This window comes from Anas acuta, chromosome 4, assembly GCF_963932015.1.
Source record: "Anas acuta chromosome 4, bAnaAcu1.1, whole genome shotgun sequence".
Lineage (NCBI taxonomy): Eukaryota > Metazoa > Chordata > Aves > Anseriformes > Anatidae > Anas > Anas acuta.
This window is the reverse complement of record NC_088982.1, coordinates 41,801,789-41,825,637: the sequence shown is the minus strand read 5'-3', so window position 1 is coordinate 41,825,637 and position 23,849 is coordinate 41,801,789. Positions and strand designations below refer to the sequence as shown.

The following is a 23,849-nucleotide window of genomic DNA, read 5'->3' as shown; positions in this document are numbered from 1 at the left end:
TAAAAAGGCCATGTGTTGTGATGATCTGAAACATTGTCAGCAATGGAGGATGACAGTTTTTGTATTTTGATGTTCTTCAATGGAGAGTGTGATGAGCTTTCTACATCTTTAATAATCTGATTAAAAGTTATTGATTGGAGGGAAGTAAGTGGGAGTCAGACTTGATTAACATACCCAGTTGAGCAGCAGGTGTAAATACATCTGATGTGGTATCGCCAAGTATGAGGACTGGAAGGTTGCAGGAATCCTATGTAAGCCCTGAACAGGAGAGTTCCTCTCCTATTTTCTGCATTATCCTTCTCCACAGAGCAGATTTCCTTTTACAGTAGGATCAGAAAGACATTCTACACCGCTTCTTTCTAATCTTGTCTCTGCTGTGGTGCCTTCTTCAGCTGTTTTCCCTTAGAAAGCTTGCATTTGAGTACCTTCGTGGCCCTCTTCCCAATTGTTTTGCTACTCAGCTGATAATTTAAAAGCCACTGACTTTGCTTTTTATCCCCATGTAAATGAAAGCATCCTAGTACCTCCTTCCTGAGTTTCCCGAGTTGACTCTTACGTGGTTCATGAAAGAAGCAGTCAAAATGTGTTGTGTTTTGTTGCTGTTTTTCCCTTGTTGTTTGCACTGTGAGGTACAGGCCACCTAACTTCATAATTATTGAGACCAGGAAGGTTTATTAGTTTTATCTCGGTTGCCATTCAGTACCTTAGAATGAACAGAACTTCCCAAATATAATAAAATTTCCAAGAAAACCCAACAAAAACATCTTAAAACTGATAGGCTTTGCACAAGCCAACTGCCTTGTTGGACCCCTTCTCTAATAGTCATTTGCTTTGACTTTTCCCTGTTACCACCTGCCTGATGACCTTCACAAGACAAAGTGGGCTTAATACTCCGGCTGGGCAGGGAATATGTCCTGTTCAGGCTTCTGCCAGTGCCTGTAGATTTGACCTGTGCAAAATACTTACAGTGTATAAAATATGGAAAAAAATACTTCTCCCTTTACTTTAAGAACACTTCTGCTTTTCTCTTTCCCACTTTAATACAAAAATGTGTGTTCTGTTGCATGCATGCAAAGGTATAAACAGATGTTCACTCAAATGCTTTTTAGTATGTTCTTCCATTTTCCTACCATCTGTTCTTCAATCTCACAGTTGCTTTTCGATTGGGAAGCAAATAGAGGGGCAAAGCCCCTTCCCCACAACTCTGTCATTTTGTTTGTTGCTCCAGTTAGGGGGGAAAGAGATGTGTGAGAGCATGTTGCCTGGGTCCATTACTCCCTCTGCAGGCAAGAGCACGCTACTCTTTGCCGAGATTCACCATCGTCTCTACGCAGTGCGAGCACCTTGGGACTTGGATAGCACTGCTGGAATCAGCAGGTGTTTCTCACTGTGCAGCAGCAGCAGTATCTGTCCAAAAATCTAAATGAAATCAAGTGTAACAATAAATTAAATTGTGTAGCTCATGAATTGTATATGTATCTTCCATGAAATAGGAACCTCTAGGGCACGCAGCCAACGTATATGAGAGCATAAAGGAGGAAATTGTATGCCTACTGGTAAAAGAAGTGAATTGCACAAAGGAAGAATGAGTGCAGGTTAGCAAGAAAAGCAACAAATTAAAAAATACATATTCTTGTATTCAGATGGAATTTTCTGGGTTTCTTGATTCATGCGCGTTGCCTCTTATGTATCCTGTTGGTGGGCACTACTGAAAGGCATCTGGCTCCTTCATCTTCATTCCCACCCCTCACACTTCTCTATATATAGAGAACATCCTCCTGAGACATCTTTTCTCTAGCCTAAGCAGCTGCAGCTCTTTCAGCCTCTCTTTATAGGACAGATGCTCCAGTCCCATAGTCCTCTTTGTGGCCCTGTGCTGAACTCACTCCAGCACGTCTGTATCTTTCAGATAGCAGGGAGCCCAGAATGGGACACAGCATTCCACTTGCAGCCTCACCGGTGCATAGGAAAGGTGTGAGATTGCTTCCCTTGACCTGTTGGCAACATTCCTCCTAGTGAGGCTGAGTGGCCTGTGGTTCCCTGGACTCTCTTACCTCCTCTTGTTGCAGACAGGAGTGACATTTGCTGTCTTCCAGTTTTCAGGAACCTCTCCCAGTAGCCGTGACCTTTGTAGGATAATCAAGAAAGATGCTGCAGTGACATCAGCCTGCTCCCTCAGCACTTGTGGGTGCAGCCCATCAGGCCCCGCAGACTTCCATAAATCCAGCTTCAGTGCTTCCTAACTTGGTCCTCCTCCACCAAGAGCAAATCTGCCTTGTTCCAGATTTTCCCTCTGGGTTCAGGGACCTGGGATTCCTGAAGGCCAATTTTACTGGTAAAGGCAAGGAAGGCATTTCAGCTTTCCCTTTCATGCTTTATGTGCTGTATTACTCAGCATCATGATCACTGCAGCCTGTTACTTAGTCTTGCAATATTCTCTTCTAAAACTTCGAAGCTTCTGTTTTCTTGCAAGGCATTCAAACTTACCCTATAGAGAGAGAATGGGACTGTAGGCCTCTTATAGGCTTAAAAATAGTTAGGAGATGGGATCTCCTTGCTGGACACCAGAGCTTTGTGCAACCAGTCCTTTAAGAAAACTCTCAAAAGCTCACCTGCTGGTGCTGTTCTCACCAGTCACTAAGAAAGATGTATTTCTGCTGAATACTTACATAACTACCCTTGTCCTTTGGCAGGAGAAATACATAGTTGTAGTTTTTAATAAATATTTAATGCTTCTCTGATTAAATAGTAAACTGAGATGGAGCAAGTAGCTCCTCTTCTACAGGACAAGAGTGGAAACGTTTCCTCGAATATACTCTCATAGGTAAGAATGATGATTTAGAGCTAGCATTTGATAAATTATGATACAGGTGTAAAAATAAGAGACTTCAAGGCAAAGAAAACGACAGGTTTCTTGGCCTTGCCATTTGTTTCTGTCTTAAAAGGAAAACAGTAACTCCCAATGTATGTGTGACCATTCTGAGTCAAGGAGTTGAACACACAGGTGTTTGCCTTTTCCTGAGGCATACAAAGCTCCCTAGCTACTGAGTACTCAATTGATATTTTCCTCTCAAGGTTCTCCTGTGGAACCTTGCACTTCCCACCTGTTCGCTTGTGCTGCTTTCCCTTTCTCTAAAAGCCACGCTTCAATCCCTGTGGCACTGTTTGCTGTCTCTCCTCTTGTTATGTAGCTGCATCCCTCAGCTTTCTTGTGTGGAAATGTAAGCTGCTTCCCTCCAGTCATCACTTCTTCCCCTTTCTTCCTACTCGTGAAGTTGCGTGCTACTCCATGTGTGATTTTTCACTATTATTAGCCTACTTCTCATGGACAAATAATTTGCATCTTTCTGTAAACTACAAACTTGAAAACATTGGGTGGCCCTGGTGCTGAAAAGTAGGGACTAGAAACAGTACGTCTGTCAAACTGCGTGAGCAGGAGTTGAGGAGACTAGACTATTCCTAGTACCTCAAAAGACAAATAACCTTTTCCTCTGTGCTGTTTGGCATGACGGGGAAGTGCCAAAGCAAGGAGATACTCCCTCCAGGAGGGGACCGGCCACATGACTTCATTCTCAGCAGGCAGCGGTGACAGCAGGCTGACTTGCAACCCAAACCCTCCTGCCTGCCAGGGGGTGAGGGCTGATTACTGAGGACATGTGGCATGGTGAAATGTAGCTGAATGCCATGTGAAATTCATCACACCAGGCAGGTGAAGTCCGCTAGGAGCTTGATCTCCCCATACTCCTCCTGTCCCTTACCTGCATGTGTTTCCTTTCCCTGGGAATGTAAGATCTCAGCACCGCCATGTTTTCTTGTCTCCCTCTGTTCTCTCTCACCCTTCTTTAAATTACTGAGGTGTTGGGAAGAGGGCATAGTTGGCTTAGTACTGCTAAAGTCTACTATGCCTGCCTTCTTTGCTGCTGCTGCTGCTGGTAACACGCTATGTCAGAGGGAGCGGGCGATGAGTTTGGTAAATGCACAGTCCTAGATGGTAGATAAGCCCCTTGGGAGCTTGCCAGTTCTTGAGGTCCAGAGCAGTCTCAGTATTACTCCAGTGTTTTAACACAAAGCTAGCTAGTGAATTGAGAAACCAGAATTGATTTCCCCGAGGAATTTGCCACCTTGCTGGTGCAGTAGAAACTCTGCCTCTCAAAGTATATGTAACAAGGTGTTTAAGAACTTAGACACACTTTCATTTAGCAAACAGCTGTGGCTTAAAATGCTGTTGCCTTTCTACTAAACTAAGCTGCAAGACTTCACCCTGAAGCAGATGAGGAGGCCAAATGCACTCTGCTCTGCCAGTGTGGGGGTGGAAGCAGTTAGCTCCTCCAAGAGGGTGGTAATGCCTTAAACCATGGCAGGTGTTTGCTAATGGGCATGTGCCTAAATCTTCAGCTAACCAGTGACTAACAGGAGGCTAAATGGAAACAAAATGATGGAAGGAATGTTTTTGGTCTCATTCTGATTTAACTTAAACCACTCTTAAGATGGGTAAAGCTACTGGTTTCAATGTCTTTAAGTGGAGAATAGAAAATTATGAAAAAAGATCAAGGCAAATATATTTATATATTTCATTCACATTTGTAACTGTAATAGCCTTGAACTAAGTGTTCTGGTTTCCTTTTGACATAAATTCTTTTCATCAGTTCAGAAGATGCTTAGTATTTCAGGTTGCAAAATGTGAAATCGAGTCTGTATGCTTATGTTGTAGTTTGTAAGATGTTGCTGGTTTGGATTCTAGGGAGAAATTTTGTATCTTATGGATCTGTAAGTTAAAGGCTGATAGTTAAAGGCTCAAGTGAGGTTTGTTTGGTTTTTTTTCAAAACATGCTTACAGAAAAACGGCGCGAAGAGGTAGTATAGTGAATTATGTAAGTAAGCAGCCAACTGCACTCCTGGTTATTAAAATCAGAAGATCTCCTTGGTAAATCTGAAGGAACATCACTGTAGTTGAGTAGCAACTGTGTCTCTAGGCCTCTAGTCTGTGTATTTCTGGCCAGCAGACCCCAGGATTATTCAACATCATGGGTTTAAGGCTAACAGCTTTTAGTATTGGTTTGTGTTGTGGTGGTTTGTTTGTTTGTTTTCTGTTTTAATTGGAATTAGGAGCTATATCACCTTTCCTAAGTAGTGTCCGATCCTAGCAGCTGGAACATGTAAACACTGTAATTCTGCTGAAGGGATTAACATTCTGAACTTGCATTGCAACTAGAAGCAGCTTATGCTGAAATTATTATAAAATGATTATGGCTAGTTTGTTTACCAGGGTCTGGACAATATTCTGACAAAGCTGGCTGTGGTTTAGCTAAGAGATGCAGAATGCATTGCACTCTTCCTTCCTGATGCCTCCCTGCTCTGAGGCTGCAAGACCATAGGGGAATTTGTGAGGTTTGGGATCTTGGAGAACATTTCTGCTGCAGTGTGTTCTCTGCTCACAATCGTGGCATAAGCAAATGAAGAGTCAGAAGAGTACTGCCAGTGATTTCAGTGGTTCCAAAAAGACTTTTTGTCCAGTTTGCTTTCCTTGCCTGTGGTCCTTGCATTATGTTTTCCATTTAAGAGACAAAGAGGTTAAAAACTTTGGGGAAGGAGAACTGGGTTGCCTCTTTCAAAAGCTAAAGCCTCTTTGTGGTTTAGGATCCACTGGTTATGCAACTCTGCCTCCCACTTTGTAACTGTTTATTATCTGTCCCAAGGTGATAATCATCTGATAATGACTTCTGATCATTGTTTATTGGCCTTTGTGAAACCAGTCAGTGGCCTTGCCAGTTATTAACTTGTCATTATTTATTATTATTACAAATTGGTGCTTAATGTTGTTAGCTTACAGAGCACTTGCAAACAAGGATGGTGGTATCCATGATCCTATGAATCCTATGGATTTGTTTGTCCCCTTGTGTTTGCTTCTCAAACACTTTAGAGCAAGAAGTTTGCAACCTAATCTTGTTTGCAGGATTGATTCATTGTTACTGTTCAGTGTAGAAATATTGACCTCAATTAAAAGAGGAGGAGTTTAGGCTATTGATAACCTTCCTCCAAGAGGTGTGGGAAGGAGTGTGATTTTGATGGAAAGCAGGGTGCCTGGTTAGATATTGAAGTACGGAGGCTATAGGCAAATACCTTTGTTCAGCAGGAATTAATCTGAAGATACAAGTAGCATTGAAGAGAGTCTGTATATCTTTGCATACACAGGGGGACGCAGCAATACTTTTGGTGGGCTGTGCTTTGAGCAGAGGTGGCCTAGTACAGTAGTTACCATAGGCTGGTGGTTTGGGGCCCAAGAACTGGGTATAATGGCCTTTTTTTTCTTTTTTTCCTCAGTGCAGTTTTATTTTTTCTTTCAAGCTGACCTTGACAACGGAATTCTTTAAAGTTTCAAAAAATAAAGCGAAGCCACCAGTTAGTTTTTAGGTTTGTGTTTAGCAACCTCTTCAAGTGTTTATTACGTTATATGAAGGTAGTTTGGATGCTAGATAACCTGCAAAGGTTTTCAGAGCATTACATCATTTATTACTGTGTAAAACCCTATTTACTCAATTTGTTTCATTTTTCTCATGTGTAAGTGAAGAAAATATTTACTTTGTTCAAAAGTGGTTTCTGGGGCTGAACTTAATTCATATGTGTAACTAGGGTTGGTGTTTGGAAGGTGCCATACGATCATTACTTATTAATAGCAGGACCTGCAGAGGCAATGCATTATTTATATTATGTTATCTGTGGAAGGCTTGCAACTATTTTTTTGTGTTTGGACTAGAAATGTTCAAAAGTATGGTCAGCCAACTTCTTTCTTTTTCCTGCTCTACCACCAAACATGTAATGGCACACTATTTTTAAATGGCGTTATGTCCTAAGTCATCTTCCTTAAACTGCTGTATAAAAGCATGTAAATTTAGACCTGGTGTCTTTGATTTCAGTGTGATTGCTGGATGCGATGTTTTAAGTAGGACAATGCGCGGAGTAGTGCAATTAACCAGGAGAGGGACGAAGAACGAAGCCATTCCCATATAGACTACTTCCAGGCATGGGATTAGAAACTCTTTAAAGCTGAAGTATGAAGTGTCTTCCCGATAGTTCATTCAGCCATTGGGATTTCTTTCACTGCCGAGCAGGCTTAAGGCTCGGCCCTCTAAACCCTTCGTCAAACTGTTGGGAGATGTGTTGAGGCCAAGGTCATCTTCAGAGATGTGGTGCTGCTCTGTCGCTTGCCAGCTCCCGTGGCGCTCTCAGAGAGCTGTGTTCCCCCAGTGTCCTCCCTGCAGCCGTCTTAACTCCCCTGAAGGGGGGTTCAAATGACGGAGGGGAGAAAATTAGCATATTGTAAATGAATGCTGACGCTGTCAGCATTAATTTATGCCAGAAATGGGTGAGGAGTAGAGGGTGGAAGAGAGTGATGATGCAGAAAGCAGTATTTTTCTGACATCCCATTTTCCACAGAGCACCTGGAGAAGGGCTGCCACAGAGGTGGATGGCAGCACGAGGCAGGACTCGTCCCTTTCCGGGGCAGCTGCCTTGCGGCCTCCTGTGTGGGTAGGGGTGTCCAGACAGACAGGGAGCCATCGCCTGCAAAGCTGGCTTAGTTAACACAATTGCCATTGGAGTGGTTCTAAAAGAAAATAAAGAAGGGTTTAGTGCTGTTAAATTAACAAAGTTATGTTGCTTAAAGTCCCTGGCATGTCAAAATTGCGATTTGTGTGCAATAATAATAAAAAAATGGCCCTGATATTTTTGGTTAATATTACTAATGCTATACAAATCTCCAAAACCAGCGTAATCTGGAGAACTGAAGGCAAAGACAGGACTTGAGTACTCTGGGACTTGTTACTCTGGTATACTTGGTCATGAGTAAGTAGGTGTAAGGTATCTATTTGGATTCATCTCCAGCCCTGTATCACTCCATTATGTACTTCTGTTTTTGGCTTCTGGATTAAAAGTAAATACACTTCTCCATGAAAACGAAGTATTTTAGCCATATCGGGAAATGAGAAACCAGCTGTAGTCAGGAGGCGTGTGTCTTGTTTCAGAAGTCTCACCTTCTCTGTGCGTTTGGTTTTAACCTCAGAACTGTACTCACGGCAGGGAACCTCAGGTTCTCTCCTATGAGCCTAATCTCTTAAATCTTTGTTTTTCCCTGCGTGGAAGAGGCAACTGTGCTGTGAAATGGGTGTAATATTATTTGAAACCTTTCTAGCAAGAGGTGATTAAGTGCTGAGGTGACTGCTTAAAAGACATAGGCTGCAAGCCTACCGTTTTGAGCTTTCCTAGGCAGTTGTTTATAAAAATTAAAGTATTTTGAAGTTAGGATAAAATATGGTGTGATAAAATGATGAGTCAGGTTGTCAAAAGCAACCAACCTAACAGGTACACATGGGAGAATAATGCAGTTTTTTGTTTTAGTTGCAACATCTGACTCATGATTTCAATTATGTATTCTGCGAAGTTCAAAGTTTCCTTACACAAAGCGAGAGCTATATGAAACAACCGCGCTTCAAACCCTTTTACTTCAATTGTAGTAACAGGTTTTAGAGTTTAAATCATTAACAACCTCTGCGTGAACTTTTATCCAAATGACTGCAAGTCACAAAGAGAGCACTTCTCTTTCACGGAGTACCTTTTGTGCCTCAGTGAGACCCATTCCCTCTTCTATTTTTTCCCCACCTTCATGTCCGTCTTTGAAGAAAGACGTGTGATTTGTGGAGTCATGAAAGTATGTATCAGTTAATGAAAACTGCTGCACTGCCTTCATCACGCACACCGAAATTGCTTCGGGATAAAGCTTCGCCTCCCCTCCTTACAGCAGGAAAAAAGTAAATTTCCCCAGTCCGGCTTGCTGCGTGCCCTGCAGGAGCTCCGTGTGGCACTTACAGCAACTCTTGGGGGTGACCTGAGCGTGCTGCCTCCCCTGCACAGGCACTGCTCCAGCAGCCGGGCGTTCAGGGGGCTTGCAGTTCAGCCCCTGCTTCGCAGCTCCGAGCCTGGGGCTGGGGCGGTTGTGCTCAGCCTCCCTCCCTGCCCCTGAAGTTGGTTGGGATCAGCCCCTTCACCCCTGTGCCTTGCGCCCATCACACTTTCCTACGGCAGGAAGACGAACCGCCTCGCTTTATTATTTTTCTTTCTGAAATAAGGGGCGGTGGGGCGGTATTTTTCTCTGCCGAGGGGCTTCTTCCCGAGCGAGCAGCCGAGCCTCACCCCAGCCCCTGCCCGTCCTTGCGGGGCGGACCGGCGGCGGCTGCGGGGCCGGGGCAGCGCACCCCGGAGTGCGGGGGCACCTTCCCCTTCCCCTTCCATCCCTGCCCTTCCCCTCGCCCTGCCCGGCCGGGCGTGTGCCTGTGCGTGTGTGCGGTGTGTGTGTGTGTGTGTGTCTGCGCCTGTGTCCCCGGCTGCCTCCCGCGGGCGAGCCGTGAGCGCCGCCGCTGCCCTTTGATCCCGGCGTTAGTGTTAGTTAGGGGCCGGCAGGAGCGGGGCGCAGCCCTCGGCACCGCCGCGCCAGCCCCGGCCCCGGCCCCGGCCCCGGCACGGCGCCCGCCCGCCCGCCGGGACCGCAGCCCCCCGGCCGCGGGGAGGGAGCAGGGAGCAGGGAGCCGGAGGAGGGAGCGCGGCGAGCGGGGACAAGCCAGGTGCACGGCCGGCTCGGCTCGGGGGGAGAGGCAGAGGGAGCGAGAAGGAGCGCGGGGGGAGAGCCCTCGGCGCTGGCTCCCCGGGAGCCGGCTGCAGCCCCCGCTCCCCCGGCGGCTCGGGGAAGCCCGCCCCGGCTGGCGGCTCCCCCGGGGGGCCCGGCTTTGTGCCTGCCCGCGCCCCCCCTCCCGCTCTTATTTGATCTCCCGTTAACCGAGGAGGAGAATGTGAAAAAAGGGGGAAAATGCCCAGGAGGAAGCAGGAGCAGCCCAAGCGCCTCTCTTCACGTAAGTGCCCCCCTCTTTTTGCCATTTTCTCCTTCCTCCTCTCCCCGTCTCCTTCCCCGCTGCAGCCGCCTCCGTCGTTTTGTGCATTAGTTTAGGGTTACAGAGGTGAAACTGACAAAGACACAGCCTGGGTTATTCCTCTTTTAGGTCTGAGCTAAGGCAGCCATGTTGGTGATGAACAGCCTTGTGCCCTTTTAATTTTTCCTCTCTCTCTCCTTTCCCCCCTTCTTTCTTCGCGGCTCTCGCCCTTTCCTCCCGCTCCCTCCCCTCGCCCGTGATTGTGCATTTGTGCTGGGGGGGGGGGGGGGGGGCGGCGTGGGCTTCTCTTTGGGGCCGGGGGGGGGGTGGGGGGGGCGATTTATTGGGGTGGGGAGGGGGGCTAGCACCGGAGGGGAGGGCGGCGAGAGGGGAAGCGGCTGCCGGCGTCTTGCGCGGAGCCAGCCGCGAGGTCCGGCCCCGGCTAAAGGTTGCGGCGGGGGAGCGGGGGGAGGCGGCGGGGCTGGGGGCTCCCCGCAGCCGCCCCGAGGGGGGCCGGGGCCGGCGGGGGGAGGCACGGGGTGCCCGGCGAGCTGCCCGCAGAGCCGAGCCGAGCCGGGAGAGAGGCGGCCGCAAGGGCTCGGGGCCGCCCGCCGGGGAGGGAAGGGTCAGGCGAGCCCCGGGCGCCGGCGGCGCTGCCCCGGGCGCAGGGCTGAGGGCATCCCGCGCATCCCCGGCACGGCTCGGCTCGCCCTGCCCTGCTCCTCCTGCCTGCCTGCCTGCCTGCCGCCTGCCTCCCCCCTCTTCGCCGAGCAGTTAACTTTTCTCCCGCTCCCCGCACCGAGCGCTCGGCAGCCAGTGCGGGAGCCGCGGAGGGGAGGGGAAGGCACCTAAAAATACCTTGCCCCTGCGTGGCCCCGGGGCCGCTCCGAGGCGACCGGGGGTGGCCGGGGAGGGGGGGGTGCGCGCTGCCTGCCTGCGGCTGCTCCGCTCGGGCTCCCCGCAGCCCCCCGGGGCCGGGGCTGGGGCCGGGCTGGGCAGAGGGGACTTGAGCGGGGCGGCCGGGGCCGGGGGGCGCAGCGGGGCCGGGCCCTGCGCTGCGCTGTGCGGGCGGGGCTGGGGCCGGGCTGGGGCTGGGGCTGGGGCTGGGGCCGCGCTGCCCCCGGCACCCCCTGACCCCCCCGGCCGGGGGGCGGCTCTCGCAGCCCCAGCAGCAGCAGCAGCGCCTCCTTCCCTCCCTTCCCTCCCCGCTTTCTTCCCGCCGGGGTCGGGTAAAGGGCTCCACTTGGGCTTTTTTTTTTTTTTCTTTTTTTTTCTCCTTCCCCTCCTCCTCCTCCTTCCCCTCACCCCTCCGCTCGGCCCCGGCGGCTGCTCCCCCCTCACGGCGAGGGCGGCCTCCGCAGTGCCCGGCCCGGCTCTGCTCGGCTCGGCCCGGCGGGGGCAGGGGCCAAGCCCGGGAGCACCGGGGGGCAATGGGGATGGGGAGGGGGGGGGTTAGGGCGAGCGCCGCCGCCCCGCTTCGCCCCCAGCCCCCCGGGGGCCGCCCGGCGGGGGGAGGCGGCGCCGCGGCCGGCCCGGCGGCTGACCTTGCCCCTGCCCCTGCCCCTGCCCTCCGCCCGCCTCCCGGGCTGACACGGCGCCCGGGCTCCATTTTAGCTCGCTCCGCCGCGCCGCTGCCGGGCGCTGCCTGCCGGGGCTCGGCTCCGGCTCCGGCTCCGCCGCCGGGCTCGGGCTGCCCCCGCCTCCGGGTTGCGCCTCGGCCCCGACCTCCTGACCGCCTGCGCCGGGAGGGGCCGCGGCCTGCAGCTGCCCGCGGGGGCTGCCCGGGCTGTATCGCAAACACACGGCCTGATGCGCAGATTAATTTGTTAGTGCCATTCGTAGAAGCTTTTTTATTTATTAATTTGTTAGTGCCGTTCCTGGAAGATTTTTGATTTTTATTTTTTTTCTCCTGACGTGTGAAGCATGCACACGCTGGATGTCCCACAGCAAACAGCAGTGCTACTTGTGAGATGGGGTTTGTTTAAGTTCTTTTACCACCAGGTTGCACTGGATTAAAAACTATCATTGGACAACACCACCCCCCAAAACACAACAACAACACCAAAAAACAACCAAACAAAAAACCTAATAATACAATGGGTAATTCAGGAGATCTGTAGGAATACCGTTGAGTCTGCAGCCCTGCAGGTTCAGAAGATGCCTTGGAATTCCTTGCCCTCAGTTCAGGGTGCAACTGCTATAAATAGTGATTTTACTTTTTTTTTTTTTAACAACGTATCGCCTTAATGGCTACACAGGGTAAAATACATTTTTATTTTGCAGTTCCTGCTGTTTTCAGCAATGCATTTATTAAGAGCGCATGCGCGTTTCATGTTTAAGTGTTAACAATAGGAAAAGAACATAAAGCACACCGTGCGGATCTAGAAAGGAGATGGCTGTTCCACTACTCAACCTTAACTCTGCCCCAGTGCGGATATAAGACTGTGGTTCAGCCCTAAGCTACGTTACAGGTTGTTGCTACCACTCCCCAGTGCACCTAAATGACCCTGGGGCTCGTTTTGACACACGGCACCTTGCTGAAGCCCTCAGTGATAAGTTGGGTTCTATCAGTTGGGGAAATAAACACCAAGACATGGTTCCACTGATTGATTTGGTGGTGCTAGAATGTAAATGAGCAAATGTGGCTCAGTACAGTAAGTCCCGTGGGCTTTACTATAGCTAAGGTAGGAAGCTGTGTTTTCAGCAGGTCTAGGCCTTACTTAGTTTCCTATAAATTGTGTACACCGAAATGCACCTGAAGAACACAGTCAAGCTGCTTGAAGCGATGGGGTACTGCTGCTGCTGACTGGGACACTTACTTTATACTTCTGTACATTGACTGCATTGGACAGCTGTTCTGTAGAGTTAGAAGTAATTTCACAAGAGAAGATGGCACTGCGAAAACACGTGCCCTGGTGGAGAAATTTTCTGTAAAAGAAGAAAGAGTTGTTTTAGGCTGTTGCAACAATTTAACTTGTTTTCAAGTGAATTGCAAGATACTGATGCTTAAAAGGTTGAAGGAAAAAAGGGTTGATTTTATTAGATGCAGTAATACTATGCTTTGGTGGTATTTGCTTAAAAGGGCAGAGTTAAGGCTGAGCCCTCAGTTGCTGGAGTTGTTTACAGCATAATTTGGTTTGGAAGGGTCCTGTGGAGGTCACCTGGTCTACCCCCCTGCTCAAAGCAGGGTGAACCTGAGAGTTGAGTCAGGCACGGGGCCATTTGAAATGCCACTGTTAACACGTTGAGCTGGAGTTTCCACCTGTACAGACATGCAGTTTTCGGAAACTGTTTAGTTACAGATGCTAGTGGAGTGTCTTTACTCACTGTAAAATCCAAGAGAAAGTGAATCCTTTCTAAGATACAAGTGAATAAGGACAGGACTTCAGGAATTCCTGGATAGACAATGGCTTATTCATACCAAAATGAAATAGTTGGGCAGCTAGCCTCAGTTTACAATGAAAGAGTTTGGTTCATAAGTTAAAAGTTACCTGGTGCACGTGTGTTATGGTTACTTCTGGGTGCACCTGACTCAGACAAATCAATGCATCGTCACTGGAATGTTTAAAGGAAGTTTATTCTTTAGTGGGACTTAGTTGTTTTTGTTTGCTTGTTTTTGTTGTTGTTTTTGTTTTCCCTTTAACTACTTCAGTGCTTAGACCTAAATAATGATATTTTTCTCCTCTATTCTATGTCTTTAAGAATCCTTAAAAATGCATGTATAAATACAGCTTTAATTTGTTTTTGTTCTCCTGACGGCCTTACTTTCCACTCTACCTCACACCATTATTTTCTTCTCTGAGAGTTCCTGAAAGTGCATTTCTTCTGAACTTCGCAAACGTGACTTGGAAGAGATCAGCCGGAAAAGCAAAAGTTCTGGAAAGTTGTGAGACACTCAAGTAATATTTAGGATCTAGACCACTACGTTGCCTTAAATGTAGCAATCAATACTCCTTGGGGTTTGATTCAGTTTCAAAGACATGTTTGCAGTGTAGTTTGTGAATGAATGCCACAATACCAGGTATACAGAGCTTGCATTTGTAATATCAGACACGACTGGAAGCTACATTCAAAATTTTGTAGTACTACTACTATCTGAAGAATGTGGTTCATTGAGGACAAACTACTACTTCTGTTCTCAATCTTCTGTTGAAGATGGAGATGCTGCATTGATACAATGTTAGTTTTGATATCAAAAGCTAGATTTGTGATAATGAGGGGGCATAACTCTTCTTGCTTTCATGGTCAGGTACTTTGTTGAAGTTTGAAGCTGTTTCTATACAGTAAAAACAAAACAAAAAGCACAAACTGAAGCTTTTTATTATATTGTTTCTTGTTGCTGGACTATATCATCAGAGTGTAACGAAAATACTGATAGCAGAATAAATTAAGAGTAATTGAAAGTTTCCTTCTTATTTTATTTCTGCACTTTGCTGTATTTGATACTTTCTAGTAGCATGGGATGGTGTTTTGGATGTTTTTTTTCAAAAGAATTCCCAATGTCAGAAAAGCTTTCGCCAGCATTTGAGAGTTTGTTCTGAGACAAAAGGCTTTTACAGGCACCGGAATCTCTCTTTTAATAGTGTTTATTACCTTACTATCAGGCATTGCGTGTACAAGGGGAAGCTTTTAACATATTTTCTATTTACTATTTTTAACCTCTCACCACGGCAGGGATCATGATATAGCTCATTGTCGACAAGAGGATCCATGTAGGGAAAATTATTATTCTTAGTATGATTAGGTTAATAATTTCATTGCCATCATCATAGCTGTCCTGGTGGTACTGTAATGTACCTCTCAAATGAACAGCAGCGTTTTGTTGGATGGAGTAGCATCTGCATTACTCCATCTGAAAACACTCTTCTTATTTTGTCCCACTCATCATAGCAAAGTCGTCATTGACTTTTCAGAAATACCTTCTCCCTTTATGGGGATTGTTTTTGATGTCTGAAGTTCCCGTCTCTTCAGATTTGCATTCTCTCTTTTTTGGGGGGGGGGAGGGGAGAGGGGGAACGGTATTATATCAACTGCATCACTTGTATAAAGTCATTCAGTGGTCAGTGTCTGAAGTCATTCAATAGTAGACTATGTCTTAGTGTTGTCTGATAGTACAAAATATAAATCACACTGGAGTGTAAATTGGAGTAGCACAGAGTCGGTGTTGTGCTCATTAAAGTTACTTAAGTTTTTAGGATCTTATGAATTGCGTTGCAGAGAGGGCAGGAGTACAACAGACTGTAAAACACAACCAGGGAAACCTGCAGGTAGAGCAGTAAAACGGGATATGTAAGAACATACAGACAATGCATTTTTATTTTTAAGACTTAAAACGGACAAAGAAAGAGTGCAACTTCATCTTTGTAACAGAATGATTGTTGTCTTTTTTATATATAAGAAGGCAGGAGTAGGAAGAATTTAGTTTAAAAAAAAAAAGAAAAAGAAGAACAGCCAGGAGGAGCTGGCTGTTCAAAGTGAAGTATTAGTAATTTCCTATAATTTAATCAGACCAGATCCCAGAGCAAGATAATGAGAGCATGACCTACAAAAGAGGACTTTTTGGAAGTTAAAAGGGTTTCTAACATGAAGCTTCACTAGGCATGTGATTTGTCATGAAGCACCATATAGAGGACTTTTTTTTCTTTCACATTGCAAAGAAATCATAATATAGACATTAGTTCAGATGGTTAGGGAGAGCTAATTTGGCTTATGCCTGGAATCCTTTTACTGTTACAGCTGTTAAACTACTCCAGAGTCATATTTGAAGAATATATCTTCTCAGTAATGTTTTGTTCTGGTTCCTGGTATGCCATTTTTTGATGCCTAGTTTGCGATTCGTGGTACCGTGATTTGTATCGGTGCCATTTACATATACATATACAAAACCCGCCATGGTGTGTGTGTGAGGTGTCATGTGTTTTATGAAAATAATGTGCAGAAATCCTGAGTTCAAGGTAACTAGCAGTATGTAATGGACATCAGTTTTCAAGAGTGAAGGGGACTTCTCTGCTTTTCTTTTTGCCCCCCAAACTAAGACTTGTTATTTCACACTTAAAAATTGTACATATGAAGAACAATAAATGATGTTGGCTGATACGATCATGAAGAATAACAGATGATATTAGGCTGAAGGAAAAAAACAAACTCAAAAAGGTAGATATTATCCTTTTCCCCAAAGGATTATTAGTTTTTTTTTAATTTAAATAGTAAAACTCAGGCTTGACCAGACTTCAGCTCAAAGGAAGCATGCTGCAGGGCATAGTCAGCACGGCTCTGCACATACACACTGTCTTGTGGCTAATTCAACGTACGATTCGGTAACATACACCCCTAAGTTCACTTAAGAGCTTGTCTTTCAGTTTTTCTTTTTTACAGATAACTCGGGGTCATAAATTACAGAACCGTTATGCTCCCAGAGACCATTTCTCTTTTTCTTACATACCTTCGGTAGCGTTTACAAGCTGGTGTTGTGCTGGGCCTAGACACCAAACATGCTCAGTCTCAACCTGTTGACTTAGCAATTGGCTCTATTGCATAAAATTTCTCCTGCTTTTCAAGGGATTTCATGTTTGTGATGTAATTACAGCAAATGGTAGCAGCTTAGGTTAAGCCTAATGCTTGGGCTAACCTGTTCTATTTTGCAGGCTAAAGAGTTACGATTTTTCTGAGAAGCGTGCAGAAAGGAGAGAAAACCTGGACTGCGTAAGCAGTGCTTTCCCTTGTTCTTTTCAGTACTTCGGTGGAAGCTGGCGGGGAAAGAATGGCTGATGTTGGTAGCACAGCAGACCACGAAAGAAAATTTGTTTTGCAAGTCTGCCGATTGAGCTGCTGCTTAGAATAAATTGCATTAAAAATGAAAGGGTTACCAGGTGGCAAAGGTCTCGTAACGCATGGCTTAATCAGCAGTTTCAGACAGTGAAGTTAGGTTCCAAACATCTGCTCTGTTTCATTTCTTTTGTTTGGGATGCTCCCTCACTAGGATAGAAATAAAAATTTCAAAACAACTCAAAGCAAGCTCCTGTCATCGTTCCTTTGAATTCGGCGTGGTCCAGCCCCTAGGGATTCCCATCCTTGAGAAGGGGTTATAGCTCTGCTGGCCCTCATCTGAAGTTTGCTGCTTGAATGTCTTTTTCCTTTATCACAGGGCTTTCTAAGCAGGTACAAAGGCACGGTCTTAAACTAGTAGGACAGAAGTTTTACCTAAAAGTTTCTGTATAGGAGAAGATTTGGTAAAGGCTTACTTTAAAATTAGGGCTTCCCATTTTAAGTGGATGTTTTGGATGCGTCCTGGGTCATGGTGCCTGTTAGGGTTTGTAAGATGGCGCATCAGGGCAAAAGTGGGAATTTAAGCATTCAGGGCAATGCTTAAAAACAAATGGCAAGCAACTCTTGGAAAAACGCATTAAAAGACTCGATGGTTTTAACAAGCGTGACTCTGCCTTATGGGGGTGGTGGGCAACTGGCTGTATCTAGCAGCCGGTGTTGCGGCTGTTTGTGTTTGCTTGCTTTCCTGAAGCAGAGGCAGAATTGCTCCCCTTATAGGCCACTGTGTCAAATCTAGACCTCGCTACTGGTGACTGAGAACTCACTTCATCTGCGATTGGAGCAGAATTTCCCCGTGTCTGCTTTTGTATTTCTAGCACTCCGAGGCCATGAAGAGCCCTTCTCAGGCACCGGTGTAAGCGTATCAGCCCAGAGCTGCTCTAATTTCTGCTGCCCACTGGCTCTCATCCCGCTCCTTGTTCTGGAGAGGAAGGGCTGACACAATCCTTTTGTCAATTCTGTGCGGCCAGAGGGAGTTGTATGCACAGAGAATAACTCTGAAGGGGGCTCTTCTGCCCACCTTGAGGTACTTTTACATTGCCCATAAGGTCTAAATGGACTTCACGATAATTGCTTATATGTCTTCCTGCGGAGCGCTATGCCACATTGAGATAACAAAGCAAGCTCTAAATAAGCTACCTTGTGTATGGGAGGCAGTTATCACAGCAGTCTACCCAGGTTAATTCAGCTATAATACTTCTGGGTATACTCAAGCTGGCTCAGATACCACTACATAGCACTGTGTTGTTTAGCGTAGACGTATTCTCATGAGAATCAGAGTTGTTGTCTTTGAAGGCGTTTACTGGCCTGCATAAAAAGTGTTGGTAAAGCCCACAGAGTTTTCAGCCAAGAAGTGCTCTTTGAAAAAATCAACTCAAATCCCATTGCCATTGGCACGCCCGTTTGTTTGTGCAGCAGCAAAGCCAGTGATGGGATGGATGTAGACACGAAACTTCCCCTTCACTTCCAGCATTCCTCTCAGTCTGAATTTTAGGTGGAGTTGTAAGGCAGAATGTGGAAACGGACGGTGCTCTAAGTAGCCATAGCATTAGTTTCTCATAGCATGAGCTTGACACAGAATCCTAAATCTCTTTAAATTAAATCAGGTTTCCAATTTTTATTCAGTGCTTGCACATTATTTACGTGACCTCTAACTTTTCTTAAGGTTGGAAGCTGAGGTGGTCCCTCAGTGTGTCTAGGAGCAAGGAGCATCTATTCTACGTGGAAAGATCTGCTCCTGTGCGTTAGCCTACCCCTACGAGTAGCTTCCTAATCCTCTCTTATTTGGCTTTGCTTGTTAACCCCAAGCAATCCTCTCAGGGTCAAAGAAAGCAGCTGTCTTTGGTAGCAAACAGCATGACAGAATAAATACTTCTTCAAGCTCCCCTTAGATACGGTACCATAATATCATCCTTGTGGGAGGAATTAGAGAAAGAGAGAATATAATTTGCCATGTTTTAATCTGACTTTTGGAGAGAGGAAAAAATAAATTATAGGGGACTCGATTCCTGTGACATTTATGGGAAGGAATAATTTCAGTATCTAAAAGCTAAACCTTTTGTTTCTGAACCAGTCAGCAAGCTAATGTGCATAAAGCACTCAGGTGAGTAATGGGGCAGAGTAAAATGGTAAATCAGGAGCACGTTATTTACCAAAAATAGATCTAGAGAAGCTGCATATAAGCAAAAATAAGCAGTGGTTAATAACAAAGATCTTCGTTAGATTGGATGTGCTGCCTGATCTCACCTGCTGTGCTCAAGTATTGACACACGTCCAGTTTGTGAGCTCCCCTCTTTGCTTTGTGACCCCGTGACAGAGGCTGTGAACGCAAGGGGCACAGCTAAAGGCGTTGCAGTGGTTTGGTCTGAGGCTTCCCTGGTTTTCTTTATTGCAGCTTACATATTGTAGTAGTGTTGGAATTTCTGATTTGGTTGTTTCTTTAAATTTTTTTTTCTTTTTTCTTTTAAATTTAAAATGTTTTAAGCCAGACCTTAGTGGTTTTTATCAACAATGGGCCAGCTTTGCAGTCTTCCTCTGACTGTCCCTGTGCTGCTAAGGTGATGCAGATGTGGTGGCCTTGGTCTGATGGGGACTCTCATTGCATGGGGATGTTCCTAGGGGGAAATTAATACTGTTGTTTCTTACGTCTCAGTATCCCTGAAACTTGAATGGGGAGAGAATTAGAGATGGAGCTGTGGTCACAGATGGAGCCGTGGCTGCAGCTTTCTGGGATCTAGTTATTCCTAGTTAACAACCATTTCCAACTGCCCCTGAGGAGCCAGTCCCCAGGCTTTGTGTTAGAAAACACAAGGGAGAAGCAGAGCTCTGTGAAGGCTCATGCTGCATTCCTCTTTTGCCAATACTCACGTGCCATGCAGGAGAGAACCTGGCCCTTTACGTAGACTGAAGAGAAGTGTCTGGATTATCGAGCATGTAGAGATGGTGATCCTTTCGAGCTGAGTGGAAGGAACTGTGTTTGCCAGAACGCCACTGGGGCTGTTGGGAAGCTAAGATGTCTTATTTGTACTCAGAGAAGGAAATACTGAGCTGACCCAAAAGTCAAAGTAAGTGCAAGTCAGAATGTTCAACAGTGCATCGTATCATCGAGGCAGGCAAATGCACACACTTCTTTGACAGTTTTTTGAACTCCAAAATGTCCTTTATAGGAAGAGCAGCCAGCCAGCCTCCTGCAGCAACAAAGAGACAGAGAGAGAGGCTGTGTTCTTCTCCCTTCCTTAGAAGCTGGCTGAGTTAACTTTGTGCACAGGACGTGAAAACCTGACTTTAGCAAGTGGGAATTTTTCTCTTGCTGTTTTTCTAGTGTTAGTTATAATTTTTGCTTGGAACGGGCTTTGCATCCAAGAGATCTAGATTCCAGTGACAGAGCTTTCAGGGTTATCTGGTGTTTGTGAGGATGTTTGGAGGCTCAGTAAGACAGTTCACTGACAAGAAGTGGACAGTTTTTTGGAGTTCTTATTTCATTTTTTTTCCCTGTAGTTCAACAAGAAGTTATTTTCAGAGATTCTTCACACCTTTTGGGAGAGAGCTTCACAGACATCTCTATTTTTCCAGCTTCAATCCTTGTGTAGCACTACTATACTGATGAGAATTAGTTTTCTTCCTTTTTCTCCAAAACCACGTGTGATGTAATTTTATCTCTGATAATTCATCCTTTTTTCATCCTTTGCCAGTCAATATTTATGGTAAGTTTTCTAGACCAGCTGGAGAAGATTGGTCAGCCTTTTTCTATATGCGGGAAAGGAGCGATTTTTCATTTGGTACTTGCTATTTTTCATTTTGGTAATGCTACTGCTTTGTCAGTGTCACTGCCTGAAGATTTGGCAGTTGTATAAGTTGATAGAATGAAAAGTTACTTGGAACTTGTTCAAGAGAAGACACAACATGCTTTTAACCCCTTGGAGAGAAGAGGAAAAGTTAATGCTGCCATTTGTGTTATTCCAGACATTTGTTGGCCTTGCTTGAGATATCAGAGCCAGTAGCCATGAGGAAAGCAGACGAGAAGTAGCATATCCTTCTGTAGGGGTCTGATTAGTCTTTCACGTGAGTGTCTCCTAGACTTCTACGTAGTTATTAGACATCTGAAAGTGCTCTCAAGAACTACCTTCTGCATGAGAGACAAGGAAATAGTGTTTCCTTCTCCTTTCTTGTGTTTGTGTAGCACTTAGGAGCACAAGTCAGAGAGTCAGCCTGTTGTCCTCAGCACACATGACTTAACTAAAAGTAGTTTTTCTGGAAGAGAGCCTGTGTTCTAACTGGATGTACTGTAGGAAAGATGCATTTAGCAGCTTCTCAGTGAAACCAAGGCAGCAGTGAATGAAGTCACGCATGTGGATAGCAGTTGTCCCTCTGAGAAACAGAGGTAAGCAGAAAAAAAAAAAGAAAAGTGCATTCTGTGAAATGACTGGGTATGTTCTGGATGTTGCTGTATGTTTTTGTTTTTGTTTTCCAACAATTTTGAAACCTAAAGAGCTTTCCTCAGGTATTGAAAGGATGCAGGACTTATATTACTATGTCCCAGTACAAACCCTGGTGGGATTTCTTCCCTTCTCCATTCCAAAAGTTGACTATACCTTTGAAAAGATACAGGAAACCAGATCTGTTGCATAGTCCTTTGTACTTTGTGACTTCTGTGTGTAGAGAAAGAAGATGATGCATCATTTTCATGTTGGTTTCAGCCTATGTGTTTTTAGTCAGATATTTTCTGTTCTTTTCTGGAAATCTTTCTGTTACCAGAGAGAGAAGAGGTACAGAAAGGGAAATTTTACCTGAGATCACGTGCATCTACCTTGCCACAGATTTGATACTCTCTTTTGAGCCTGAACCAGCTCCCTGCTTCCAAGCAAGGACAACTTGCTTGGTTGTGATTTTCCCATGCTCTCTTGCATCTTTGAGGGTTGCCTTCTTCTTTAGATTCCCACCAGGGGCACTAAGGCTGCCTGCCTGACGATGAAGTGAGTACCTGCAGTGCCTCAGGAGTATTTCTGCCCCACCACCTCCCTCTGAACATTCATGACTTATTCCTGTTTTATGGGCAGTGGTTTGGGAGGGAAGGCACTTTGGACTTGGTACGAGGAGGTGAGGGGAGACTGAGGACTTCATGCCCTGCGTGTGTCCTCAGCCAGGTATGGATGGGGACGCAGTGGTGCTCTTGCTGGCATGTTCAGGTGTGCTGTTTAGAACCCCTTTTTAAAAAAAAAAAAAAAAAAAGAAAGCCTGTTGTAATCTTGTTTATAGCAATTAAGGATTTCCTACTAATTCAAACAGTTGGTTTTGGCAATGTACAGATCATCTTGTCATAGGTAATGTTACTAGTAATGCAAGGCTGAAAAATTTACACCAGAATAAGAATCAAGGAAGCAGATAATTGACTGATTTATCAACCTTAGCAGACCATTTTTTTTTTTCCTGCTAACATTGTGGTAGCTATGCTAAATTTACTCTGGGTTTGTACAACACACGAGGGCACCTCCTTGAAAGGAATGGGTGAAGGAGCAGGTAATCAGCCAGCCTGGCTTGGGTGCCTCCGTTAGCCTTTGGGGCAGTGCTGTGTCCCCTGGGAGGGTTGGGAATTGCCCTGCTCAGGACAGCTGATAGTGTAGGCGCTTTATGGCATTTCCCTGGTGCTTCTAGATCCATCTCAGCCTTTCAGGTCATTGGAGAACTTCCTGTAAACTTATCACCCTGCGTAAGCCATGATGCTGAATTGCTGTTGCGGTAAGGGGAATTATTTATTTTCATTGCAAATTGTTTGTATGCGACCGAGTGGCGTGTTTGAACACTTTTCTCACTTTGGTCAGCCCATTTTTGCCAGATGAATTGACACTTGCAACTTCTCATGCACTTCTTTTCCGACTGTACGGGTGACTAAAATCTTGTTGCTGTGGTGACCCTGTCAGTTTTAAATGACTGGCCACACTAAAATGAGCTGCACATATTGAGGGTAAACCAATGTTACAGTAATCTGCGCTGTAAACCGATCGCTTTTCTCTTGGCTGCTCTAAATTGCAAGGAACATGTAAGGATTTTTGTCCTTGCTTTCTGCTGTTGGGGTTGTGACTGTTTGGAGGCTGGCAGTACGTTTCAGGCAATGAAGATGCGCTTTGTCGCAGTCAAGACTTGAGAGAGAAATCACTGCAGCCAGTTCTGGGAGGTGGCAGGTCAGGTGCAGGCCTTAATTAAGATGAATCGTTAGCTGATGAAGGCACCAAGTGGATAAGAGCAGGCAGTTCATAGATGTATTTCAAAAAAATAGAGAACACAGATATGCAAAAGAGAGTGAGCCACCGGTTTTATCTGTTACCAAGTTAAATGAAGATTAGAAAGCAAAGCTTTCCAGCCCTTTTTGGCACCTAGATCATATGTAATGTGATAAGAGAAACTGTGCTAGTCATGCTTAATGCCCTACTTCAGTTTTGCTATGGGTACTTCTTGTGAAGTGCTAACTACTTAAAAGTGACACCTGGAAGGGTGCTTCTCTGAATTTTCTTCTGGTGTTTGCCAAAGCCTTGTGGATACCACTGACAGCCAAGAAGAGTCCAATTGCTTTAAGATGCCTTGAGCCATCCAGTCAGCAGATAGATTATGTACACTCCGCATTATGCCTAGTCTTGGTCTTAGAGGTGATCACCTCAGCACCAAAACAGCGTTGCTGGGCATGCAGAAAGAAAATCTGCTGGTCTTATTTCAGATATTCATGGCAGATGCTTACCTCTGTGGAAATGTATACAGTTTCTCTATTCCCAAGCTTTTCATTCAGGGTCAGAGGTCAAGTTTTTTGCTAGTACTGCAATCACTCCTATGTGCTAACCCCTTTTCTTGAAATCCTTTGCCTTTAACGAACAAAAAGTATAAAGAACTGAGGTGGTGTTACTTTTTTTTTTCTTTTGTCTTTTAGCTATCTTAATAATGCAGTATGATCCTTCCATTTTCTCAAGCAGAAGTGTCCAAGTGAATGGATCTTGTCTTCCATAACACCCAAACAAAATGTTATGCTGATGGATTGAGAATGCTGAGGTACTTCACTGCTTGAACTCAAGGTGATCATTTAGTCTGGCCATCGTTTTTCCTCCTCTCTCTTTTTCTCTTTTA

General features: G+C 45.6%; 1 protein-coding gene across 11 annotated transcripts in view; it reads left to right on the top strand.

The window, feature by feature from the left end:
- Nucleotides 1-23,849, top strand: part of ZNF827 (zinc finger protein 827) — a 165,070-nt gene that overhangs the window by 51,450 nt on the left and 89,771 nt on the right. For 4 of the 11 annotated variants that reach the window (XR_011096146.1, XR_011096145.1, XM_068680865.1 and 1 more), the window contains exon 1: nucleotides 9,343-9,899. The exons of 5 other annotated variants lie outside the window; for them this stretch is intronic. Coding sequence is in view for 4 of the 6 variants with exons in the window: in XM_068680865.1 (XP_068536966.1) it covers nucleotides 9,857-9,899 (43 nt within the window). In the remaining 2 variants the exon portion in view is untranslated. Of the gene's footprint in view, nucleotides 1-9,342; nucleotides 9,900-23,849 lie in introns of those variants that run through there. 2 more of the 11 variants (XM_068680858.1, XM_068680857.1) reach the window with 2 other exon arrangements.